This window comes from Drosophila nasuta, chromosome 3 (assembly GCF_023558535.2).
Source record: "Drosophila nasuta strain 15112-1781.00 chromosome 3, ASM2355853v1, whole genome shotgun sequence".
Taxonomy (NCBI): Eukaryota; Metazoa; Arthropoda; class Insecta; order Diptera; family Drosophilidae; genus Drosophila; species Drosophila nasuta.
This window is the reverse complement of record NC_083457.1, coordinates 44,253,628-44,265,159: the sequence shown is the minus strand read 5'-3', so window position 1 is coordinate 44,265,159 and position 11,532 is coordinate 44,253,628. Positions and strand designations below refer to the sequence as shown.

The 11,532-nt window shown below is 35.7% G+C and overlaps 2 protein-coding genes across 4 annotated transcripts; one reads left to right on the top strand and one right to left on the bottom strand.

Moving 5' to 3' along the window:
- Window positions 1–261: 261 nt before the first annotated feature.
- LOC132794412 (peroxisome biogenesis factor 10) lies at window positions 262–1,677 on the bottom strand. The gene is made up of 2 exons (XM_060804856.1): window positions 1,285–1,677; window positions 262–1,223 (listed from the first exon to the last, which is right to left on the bottom strand). Exons 1-2 carry the CDS (start codon window positions 1,555–1,557, stop codon window positions 597–599), a joined length of 900 nt encoding a protein of 299 aa, XP_060660839.1. The 5' UTR covers window positions 1,558–1,677; the 3' UTR covers window positions 262–596.
- Window positions 1,678–2,268: 591 nt separating this feature from the next.
- On the top strand, window positions 2,269–8,962 carry LOC132794410 (transmembrane protein 184B). Of its 3 annotated transcripts, XM_060804853.1 has the most exons (9): window positions 2,269–2,391; window positions 2,467–2,630; window positions 5,039–5,309; window positions 5,383–5,548; window positions 5,612–5,870; window positions 5,956–6,292; window positions 6,740–6,814; window positions 6,869–6,953; window positions 8,397–8,962. In XM_060804853.1, the coding sequence occupies exons 3-9, from the start codon at window positions 5,040–5,042 to the stop codon at window positions 8,672–8,674; spliced, it is 1,470 nt and encodes a 489-aa protein (XP_060660836.1). In that variant the 5' UTR covers window positions 2,269–2,391; window positions 2,467–2,630; window position 5,039; the 3' UTR covers window positions 8,675–8,962. The 3 variants fall into 3 exon arrangements, with proteins under 3 accessions (XP_060660836.1, XP_060660835.1, XP_060660837.1); XM_060804852.1 differs by having other exon boundaries at window positions 2,278–2,630; XM_060804854.1 differs by lacking the exon at window positions 8,397–8,962 and adding an exon at window positions 7,163–8,112 and having other exon boundaries at window positions 2,280–2,630.
- Window positions 8,963–11,532: the final 2,570 nt, after the last annotated feature.

Below are 11,532 nucleotides of genomic sequence, written 5' to 3'. Positions count from 1 at the left end.
TCAGAGCATTCCAGAATTTCCAACGGGTTCAAGATTATCTCAGAAGTACTTAGACATATACAGGAACAGAATACCAGAAATATATTCAACACAATCTCTGAAATGCTTACTTTCATAAGATGAAATCAAATCCTAAATATACCTGTTTTATTTGGCGCAAAAAAGGTTCAACAAATGCTCTCGATTTAAAGGTAAGAAAGGATAAAACGAGTTTCTGATCTTAAGCCCAAAAAGGATAATATTTCTAAGACATAAAAAGGGTTCAAGAATATCCCAAAAAGGTTTTAATACTTAGACGTAGAAAAAAATTAAATAACCCGAAATCGCTTTATACTTAAACATAAGAAGGGTTCGTCTCAATCCCAGAAATTCTAACGTTTCGTAATACAAAAAAGGATAATAATTATGAAAAGACCAGCACTTCCTAAGACTAAAAAGAGCTCAATAGAATTCAAGAATTGCCTGTTATAGGATTATTAAGGGATGAAGATGATCCCCGAAATGCCCACACTTCTCAAGCATACTAAGAGATGTATATAATCCATGATGTTAAATCAGAGAGTAGGCATAAAAGGCTACCTAAAATCGTTATTTTCCTAGGCATAATTCTGCAGTTGAATGACCTGCGACTTTTTCAGCGATTCACGGCACAACGGACACTCGTCACGTTCCTCAAGCCATTCGAGTATGCAACTCCAGCAGAAGAGATGACCACACGGCGTTAGACTGTTATTTTGTCGCGGCTCCATGCAAAGAATACACTGAGGAGCATCTCCTGCTGAAGACTTGACACTCGACTCGCGCTGCAGAAAACGTTTTCCGGCCTGCTTGATGGCCTCCAGTTGCTGGCGCTTGTGCTCTTTCCACGTCTCCCAGCCACCAATGGCCAGCGAGACGGTCACTTGCAGGAATGTAATGATGCCCAATATTTTGTAGCCATACAGCGAAAACTCAGGCTGCAACCAGTGCCGGATTAGCACATAGTTGATGCCTGTGGTGCGCTTGGACAGCTGATATTTGCTGGCGTCCAGATAGAATAGAGACTTGTGCAACGCCTTAATGTAACTGGGCGATTGTCGCATGCGCTGAATGAGGTGTTGCAGCTTCTTCTTGGCATCCGGAACAATCTCTTGGTGCTCAGCTATGTAGAGTTCCAGTTTTTGCAGCAGACGTAAGAACAACGCATCTCCACCGAACTCTAGTATAATGGCCATCAGTTGGAGCTGTAATAATGTAAGTAATGGATTAGCTACGATTTTATTTAGTATCAAGGACTTTGCTAACCAGTCGACTGGGAATTTGCTTGTAGTTGCCATCCACTTGTATGATGCCTGTGTATTCCTCACCCAACGTTTGTAGGTTATTGACAGAGGCGAAGCCATGGTAACTTAACTGAGCTAACAGTTGGCATAACTGATTGTACTTGATCCAGTTGCGTGGCCCGGTTATTCGCAATATATCTGACAAGTCCTCGGCCAATTCGTTGGTGTAACGTGCATCCTTTTGCACGGAGCGCACGATTTCCGGTTGACGGGCACGGGCGTTACGAAAGTCCATATTGCACTTTTAATTTAGCGCCTTAGTTATATTTACATTATTCGAGCAGCGCCCGCAACGGACGTTCAAAGTTCGACTAGATAAGAAAAAGAAAAGAAACAAATGGGTTGTTTTGATTTCATGGCAATAACTTTTGCGCGAGTATCGATAATGTTATCGATATGACAAATACTACAGCTGTTCGCCTTGCGACAGCTGTTCTTGCGTGGTGCTATAGCAAACAGTTTTATACAGCGTTTTAGAATAAGTGGCCGTTGTATTTCGGTTTATTTTTAGTATTGTAACTTGCTTACAATATTGTAGTTTTAAATAAAATGAGTATTCAACATTTCTACATTATTTTCCCCAGTTAAACATATTATTTTCTGATGGTAACTTTAAAATTAGTATATTATGATTAATTACAACTTGGCTAATTAGCAGAAATGTAATTCGGTATTTTTGAACTTCAAATGCTGTCACCAAGTCTACATCCACATTCTGTGAATAAAATGCCGTTACTAGTTTATTGATATGACACTTTTTTGAAAAACTATATTTTTAATGGGAATCTGTGCATATATATTTTTGTAAATCTCGAGTTATATTCAATTCTCACGTGCTTTGAAAAACCATACACCACACGAAGTGTAGCCGAAAGTCTATTATGTGGGTTTCGGTATTTTGGTATATACCTTTGGTGTTAAAACGTATATTTTTTAAATTTTGCTTGTGGGCACATTCCGACACAGGTGTTAAATAAAACAGAAAGAAGAAAAGTCAGAGTGAAAAAACAAAAAATTTAAGTCCGCTTCCTAACGATTTTGCTAAGCAATACGTTTAAATAATTAATTGGTAATTACAAAAACCGTGTGCTGCCAATACGTGCTATATTAAATTCGAAAGTGATTACGTTTCTCCGTCTTGCAGCAGACACCACGAACGTCGTGTGTTCGCGTCGCAGCGACATAGAGAAGAAGAAGAAAAATTAGAGTAGCAATTTGTTGGGAGCTGGCAAATTAAACGGAATTTCGGGCTGTGAAAAAATAAAGAAACGCAATAGCAAAATCGTGAAAAGTTGCATTTATAAAAAGGTAATTAACTTGCATTAACGTGTTTGCGTAGCTAACTGTTCGTGATTGTGTGTGTAAAAGTTGTTTTCCCTGAGATGGACGAGTTGCAAGCTACAAAAAAATTCCCATTTCGATGACGAAATTTGCTGAGTATGTTTGTGTGTGTGAGTGCGTGTTTTTATTTTCAACGTCGTTATTTTTCGCATTTGATAAGCAGGTGTGAGTGGGCAATATGAACACATATAAAATTGCATGAGGGTATGAGTGTGTGTGCTGTGATAAGCAAAGAGAAGTCGCCCTCTGCTTCCCCCCTCATAAAGGTCGCATATGTTGTTGGCATTTAAGCTGCATACATGTACATGTATTTATTTACAGTGAATTTTTGGCCAATAATTTCATGAAAATCAATTTAACAACTGCTAATACTGAAACCCCACAAAACGAGTCGTGTCCAAAAATGTAATTAGCACTGCCTTCCAATTTTGTTGTTGCTGTTGTTGGTTTTGATTTCAGCCCATACTCCCACACACACACACACTAATGCGTATGTATGTTTATACATATACAGTATATGGCTTTTCTTGTCTCTCAAAAACGCTTCCGCGCTTCGTACGCCACTTCGATTGGCTCGCATTGGAGACTTGAAGTGTATGTGGAGACTTTTGTGCTTTGTGCCAATATATAAATGAGACTCTTGTATATCTTCACCAACAGCAACTTGTTGTTGCTTTTGCTTTGCGTCTGTGCTTTGCTTCTTTGCCTCGACTTCTTTTGTTTCTATTCTCCTCTTTCTTCATTCAGTCTTCGGGCCATTTTAGCTATTTTAACTACTTATTGCTCTGCAGATTTGTTTCGCCGCTTTACCCTTCACACTTTTTGGGTTTCAGTGCCATACAAGACACTTTAAGTATTTCTCGTACTCTTCATATACGCATTGTTTTCAGCTCGTTTAACGTGCAATTTGTATTTGTGTTAGCGCCAATGAGAGAGAGTGGGAAAGAGAGAAATCAGTACGCTTTAACTTTCAAGTTCAGTTCCAGTTTTGCATTGCTTTGAGTCATTTGCGTTATTTCTGGCATTTATCTGGCATCTTACTTGTTAAGCAAACCTGATACTCATGTCCATTAAACACTAACTAAATTCGCTGAACTGCCGCAATAAAATTTCTAAATAATTCAATACCAAAAAAGTCACAAAAAGTCTCCAATGCTGGTTTCAAGGATTGTTTGTTCTCCACTTCCATCATTCATTTTTATCGATATCAGCTGATTGAGTTATGCATCTTCCATCTCTTTCTGGCGCCAGGCTATGTTCTGTTTACAAATATTTTGAGATGTGACCATATTTCTAGAGCAATTGAGGTCAATTTCCTAATTTGTGATACTTATACAAATAAATAACCACCTTTAATTATATTTTAAAATTCGCGCATAAAACAATTTGACTTGAGGCGCCTCCATAATCTAAAATTATAATTTATAAAGAAACTGAAAAATAATAATTAGTTCAAACACTTAAAATTTATAAATCCACTTAAAAATAATGAATTATTAGTGGGTTTTTACTCACAATTAAACATTACCCTTGAAGAAGAGTCTTACAAATCATAATTAAATCATTACCGTATAATTTTTATAATAAAATTATAATAAATACGTTCTCCTTATCAATTCTCTGATTGATTTCGGTTGAATGAACGCAACCTGATGCTGCTTAATTCAATTGTCCGCTGCAATTTATATGCAATATAAGTATATAATGTGCGTATAATTATCAATGCACGTCTTAATGCATATTTAATTGGCTCTTAGCGACGCTTTTCCCTCAGTTCAGCGAGTTCGCGTGCCTGCACCTTGTTTCACACTTGTTTATTGATTGTTCGCTTTCCTAGGTGTTGTTGTCGTTGTTGTTTACCTAGTCGCGTCGTATAATATGCAATATATGTATTTGTTCTATTGGCACACATACTTCTAGTATATATAATCGATATGGAGCAGTTTGAAGTGACCCTGAGTTTGGTAAATTTCCATGCCCCTGAAAGTAAAGTTTTGCCGAGTTTTCTGTCTACCTAATATATATGTATAAATGTAATGTTGCGTTGCGTGTCTCTCTGTCGCAATGTTGACTATCATCATGACGACAGCAATGATGACGATGATGGCGATGATGATGATGATCTAATGCGTGCCTCTCCATTTAGCTGTATTTTCGTTGTTGACCCAATTTAGTTGCAACTCGCTACGCACACAACACACAAAAGATACAATTTTTAATTCTGTGAATCTAGCGTGCCTCGTTGTGTGGCATGTTTACAAACTAGAATTTACTTATGCTTAGTATACATACATAGCTAATAATAATATCTAATGTAATTTCATCTAATTTGTGCGCTTTGTTATTTGCGTTTGTTTTCCTTTTTGTGTGGACAGCATGAGCACAACGCCGGCCAGTCTCATTGAGGCGGCAATAACTGTGAGCAGCGTCGCTGCTGCTGTTGTGAGTGGCAACGGAACTGCTGCAACAACAACAACCGTGAAACCGAATACGAATTACGTGGTACAAATGAAAACTCCAGCTGTTGCACAGGAGCCATTGGATCCACTCCTCCATGTGGGCGATGGCATATTCCTGCAAACGAAGACCGCACAGGTGCTAGCCGGCGTATTTGTCTGGGCAGCGCTGTTTGTCACATGTCAACAGGTAAATTGGACATTCTCTCACGTCGAAATTGATATTAATCGTGTGTCTCTCTCTCTCTCGCTTCTATTTGCAGATCTATCAGCATTTGCGCTGGTATACCAATCCACAGGAGCAACGTTGGATAGTTCGCATATTGTTCATTGTGCCCATCTATGCCACCTATTCGTGGATTAGTTTGCTGTTCTTCAACTCGGACAATGTTTACATCTACTTCTTTACGGTGCGCGATTGCTATGAAGGTGCGTTATCCCATATTATATATGTCTCTTAGTTCAATACTAATCTTCCCCTCTTGCTTTTAGCCTTTGTCATTTACAACTTTCTGTCGCTGTGCTACGAATACTTGGGCGGCGAGGGCAACATTATGTCGGAGATACGTGGCAAGCCCATAAAGACATCGTGCTTGTATGGCACTTGCTGTCTCAAGGGCAAGACCTACACTATTGGCTTTCTGCGCTTCTGCAAGCAGGCAACGTTACAGTTCTGTTTGGTTAAGCCGCTGGTCGCCTTCATCATCATCTTTCTGCAGGCATTCGGACACTATCACGATGGCGACTGGAGGTCTGTACACCCACAATCGCATGCTAATCTATCACCTCCTGCACCCAACTCATACATCTTTCTCCTGTTTTTTGTGTATTTACAGCGCCGATGGCGGTTATATTTACATAACCATCATTTACAACATTTCCGTCTCGCTGGCTCTGTACGGTCTCTATCTGTTTTACTTTGCCACACGCGATCTGCTGACACCCTTTGAGCCCGTACTGAAATTCTGCACCATCAAATCGGTCATCTTCTTGTCCTTCTGGCAGGGCGTCGGCTTGGCCATTCTCGAGAAGGCTCAGGTCATATCGCCCATTGTTGACAGTGCTGGCACTGTCACATCGGCTGGTACCGTTTCCGCTGGCTATCAGAACTTTTTCATATGCATTGAAATGCTTTTCGCTGCCATTGCGTTGCGTTATGCTTTCCCCTATCAGGTGAGTGAATTGCTGACAAGATTTGACAGGTATTTATGTGCCATAACGATATTACAGTCAGCGAAGTGTATATAGAGTATGTGAGTCGTAAGATAAGATACGCGCGTTTTATTGTTTATCAACAAGTGCAAGTTTTTGTTTCTATAGTTTCACAATCAGTGTCAGCGAGTGAAGAAATTTAACTATCTTTTTTTGTTTCTGCCTCGTGCGAAAATACAGTCATGCCTGCCAAATGAATCATGTGGTAGATTCCCAGTTTATTATTGCCATTGAATAGATTGATAAATTGCTATTTAATACTACATGTTTGGTGTATTTAATAACAATATTGTTAGGGTTGCTGTTCAGATTAACTATGATATCGTAATGACGCTTAATAAGTACTTTGTTGATAAGATTACTAAACTAGACTATTTTTAAATAACCTATTCTCTGTATTTTCTCTAGGTTTATGCGCGCAGCTGCATTGGTGATGGCCATGGACGCTCTGTGACTATGCAATCGATTTCCAGCAGTCTTAAGGTAAGTCGAATTAGTGCGAATTTCATTCACTAAGATGTTGTTGTACTTTCTTAGGAAACCATGAATCCCAAGGATATTATGACAGATGCTATACACAATTTCCATCCACAGTACCAACAGTACACACAATACAGTTCAGGTAAGTTGCGTCTTTCACACGTTCTTCTTTGAGCGTTTTTCTTCTTCTTTCGATCTCTCTTTTCTATCTTGAATGTTTGTTGCCTGCGCTCTGTAGCTATTGTTAATCTTATCTTTCTTTTTTTTCTTACTTTGCTTTCATTCACACATAATTACATTATCATTATGATTTACATTTTTGTTTCTATTTCTGTTTCTTATCTTTTGCAGAAGTAACCTCAGCTCAGCGTTACGAAAAACTGTAAACATAAATAATAAAAACTAGCGATGCCGCGATAAAAATACTATTTAAAAAAAATTGAACGAAACAATGAAAAAGTAACATAAAAAAAAAAAAAAAACAAGAAAGACAAATCAAGTGTACTTATAGCTTACAAAACGACACCACAGTTGCCTTTTGTTGCCGCTTTGAACACTAAAAACAACAAAAAAAAAATATAAAGATTAACTAAAATACGTATTAGGCCTAGTTTACACGTACTTAACAAAAGAATGCGCGCACTCAACAAAACCCAAAACTAAAATTGCCTAGTTACCTTAGAGTTCAATTATGGAACTCGACATAAATTGAATGTTTCTACATATGTGTATTCTTTTATCAATTCTTTTATATTCCTCAATATTCTTGTCCCATCTGATTTGCTGATTATTGTGTGTGTGTAATCCTTTTTCATTATATTTACGTTTACGATTTAAGCATTTTATTCAAACTTATTTAAATGTTAATTGTAACAAGAAAACAAAAAAGACGCATTCTAATATGTTTAATATAACTATTATACCTAATGGATAATATTGTAAAATATTATGTATTTGTAAACAAAGATTTTATTACTATATGTATTGTATGTAATTATTTGTATAAAATGGCAATACAAACAGATCAGATTCAAAACGGAGCTTAGCTTATGTCCAAAATATGAGCCCAGATTAGCAGACTTCGCAGACTCAATAGGCTAACAATTAACCATAACAATTAACTTGGCAATTTTGGTGAATTTTCCATATCAGAATCTTCAAGGAGAGCTCTCAACTCCTTGAAGTTTTCTTTACACACTTGATGTACTTAGCTTATTATGCATTTAACGAGTATACAAATATATTTCGATTACAAAATTCTTTAGCTCAAAGATACAAAAAAAAAACGAAAAACATAAAAATCTGGTTGCTTCTTTAATTTTCTTTTGTGATAGACTCAAATCGAAAGCTCGTGCTTATGTTTTTTTTTTCTCTTATTAACTTTTGTAAATGTTTAAACAAACTGTATAAAATATATCTTATAAATTATCTGTATTAAATAAATGTACAATAAGCTTAACAGCGACGTCTTTCCTTTGCTTGCCAATATTCTGCATGTTTTTTAAAGGCATGAGTTTCAATCTCCTCCCAATTTGTACTTAGTACTTGTGTCAATCATTTAGTAAATAACGAAATTCGTGTGCAGGTGGCAAGAATTCGCGTGGCATTCGCGTGTCGAGCTACGATCCCGATGATCCAAGCAGCGGCGGTGGAGCAACTCAAGCGGCATCCATGGGCGGCACAAATGCAAACGGTGGTGGATACAATGCGGTGGCAACTGGCGGTGGCAACAATGGATGTGTGGCACCCAAGACTCTTGGCAATCAACGGAAATTCCTGCCGGGTGGACAACGTGTGGCGACCATCAGTCAGAACTACAATGAGAAGACCATGCTGCTAAGCAGCGATGATGAGTATCAGTAGATGAGGATGGGAAGTATGTGGATGAAGGGGAAGGAACAGATAAATTCTGGTCACGAGTCGAAAGAGTGTAGTTCCATGTTTTTGTTTAACGAATTGTTCGTTGTCTTTTTCTGGATTTTTGATATTTGGTTTTGTTTGACAACCTCCAAAAGGTTTTGATTTGCTTGTACAATAATCTTAAGTAGCGCAACCGCAAAAAAACAAACATGAAAAAAAGATAGGAAATTAATTATATATTTATATGTATATGTACTTACTATATATGTAATAAACGGAAAGTACTTTATATATGCGTCGGAATGTGTATGTAATGTATGACTAATCAATATGAGATTACTTTGTATTTTTACACAATGTATTGTAAGTTGTTTATCTCGGATGACAGTTTAGTTGAGTAATACAATACGATCAATTTAATAATTCAATTCACCTTTTTTATAAATCGTTTGAAAAACTTTGTATAAATCAAAAAGAAGACAAAAATACTTCACCTCTAGCGTCTAAAAAACCGTCGTTGAGCAAATCTACAGGCTGCTTATACAATAATTAAATAAACTTCAAAGAACAAATATGTATTAAAAATTACAAATTAAACAAAGAAAACCAAATAGCAAAACGAAACGCATAAATACAAACCGAATATATTTATAAAACTGTAAGAAGCAAATTTTTAAAAAATAACTGCAAGTAGGAAAGCAAAAATATGCCGGAACCGGGTAATGAATAAACAAACAAGATACAAGATGAAAATAAACTAGGTGAATACGAACAATATAAGAATTGAAAGAAACACTTTCACATTAAATTAACAGATATGGATACACGGAATTGTAGACAAAAACTCCCAAGCAACAGAAATGTATAAATCTTTTACCTGTACAGAATATGATATAGTACGATAAAACTGATACACAATATTTATTTAAGCAAAATTGAATGAAAAAAGAACACACACAAAACAAATTCCAATTCCACACTACAGTCTAGCGTATTCGAAAGGCTTCTCAAACACGATTAATTATTAATTAAGCAAATAAAATGAGAACAAGTTTGAAACTGGAAATGTACGCTGAAACGATGATGATGGGCAACTGGCAATGTCAAATTATGTATGTACATGTAATTTTATGGTTCACTGTGTGTAATGCGAACCAACGACAAACAAATGTTTTTATGTACATTTATTTGTTAAAACTCTATAGAACAAAAATAAAGTACATAAATGTCAAATAAAATACAACAAAGCAAAGAATTTTATTTTTTTGAATTTTCGCTCGTTTATCAACACTACTCGAGGTCAACGGATGTTGTGTTATCGATAACGATAGGTAATGAAAATGTAAGTGGCGCGCTTTATTTGAATTGGCAAGGCGTTCTATGGAAGCTATCGGACAATTGGTAATTGAATTTAAAATAATTGTTGAAAGTGTTAACAGTTGTTTAAAGCAAAACATATGTTGAATTTACAATTTACTTGTTTATGTTATATTATTTTTAAACAATTTTTTTTTAATTAAAGTAAAAAAACCGTACAGTTAATGCTAATGGCGTAATTCTTTAATATACGTGCTTTATTCGTATACCAAATAGATTGTTTTTAACATAATAGGATATTTTAAATTAGCATCATATTTGTAATAAATCATATATTAGTTTTATTATAAAAAGTAATTTATTTCTTGATTATGGTGCTTATACATTTTTTAATTTTTTATGTCAACATGATTTGTTAGTACTATTTGTTAAGGCAGTGAAGCTCATAAATATAGTTTCAAAAATTATATATAGAATCGTTAAATATAATTATGGACATTATAGATATTATAAAGAATTTTCCTAACTTCAGTTTATTGGAGTTAATTTAAGATAAATATAAAAAGTAATATAAATACATAAAATATTCAAGTGAATATATATTCAGGCAAAAGGAGATACTTCCGACCTTACAAAGTTTATACATTCTTGATCAACAGCCGAGACAATATAGCCATGTCCGTCTGTATGTTGGAGCCCCCTGGATCTCAGAGACTATAAGAGATAGAGATATAATCAACATCACTTATTATGTTTACACGCAGATCACGTTTGCTTTCAATTTTTGCCACTTCCAGTTCCGGCCCACAAATCAACAAGAATCTAAAAATAAGCGTTAACAAGATAGCGTCGATTTCTGGTGCATGGAATAGTAACCACACTATTTATGATTCTTGAAAGTTTGATTACAAGAGAGAACAACAATTGTAGAAGTTATAATCGAAATACTTACTACGCATCTTAGTAGCTTAAACTGACAATCTGTTATATTTTGTTTTTTTTTTTTACAGTATATTTTTTGAATGTACTACTATATTAATATACCAATTATAGTCTTTGGTATATTTTTGTGGTATAATAATTTGGTATATTTTTAGAATACTACCGCACTGTTTTGCTTTCATTAGTAATGGGTATCTCACAGTGTCTTACTAGTTTTAAATATATTTTTTATTTCATAATGTATTTTTAAAAAAAATTAGAAATAACCGTGCTGATATTTGATATTTACATAGACAACTAGTGTGAATATTTGGCAAATTGTTTGAAATTTTGCGTAATTGTTTTGTTAACTTAATATCTTAATTGGCAGCCAACTGCAGATGTGGCACATATGTATGTACAGAGAGCAGTAGATGAGCTTGGTGCATGGCAGAGAACAGCAGAGCACATCATAGCAGATATATGGTGTATATATACACATATAATATTGCAACTGTTATGTCATTTTGCTTGCATAAATTATGATGTTGTGTGGCAAAGGTAACGGATGTGCAGATGTGGGGCAGAGTCAGAAGCAGCCACAGCCACAGCAACAGCAACAG

Coding starts and splice junctions, on each gene's coding strand:
- LOC132794412 (XM_060804856.1), bottom strand. CDS start 1,557: ATGGACTTTCGTAACGCCCGTGCCCGTCAACCGGAAATCGTGCGCTCC. Junction 1,224..1,284: donor AGCAAATTCCCAGTCGACTG/GTTAGCAAAGTC, acceptor ACATTATTACAG/CTCCAACTGATGGCCATTAT.
- LOC132794410 (XM_060804853.1), top strand. CDS start 5,040: ATGAGCACAACGCCGGCCAGTCTCATTGAGGCGGCAATAACTGTGAGC. Junction 5,310..5,382: donor TGTTTGTCACATGTCAACAG/GTAAATTGGACA, acceptor TTCTATTTGCAG/ATCTATCAGCATTTGCGCTG. Junction 5,871..5,955: donor TATCACGATGGCGACTGGAG/GTCTGTACACCC, acceptor GTGTATTTACAG/CGCCGATGGCGGTTATATTT.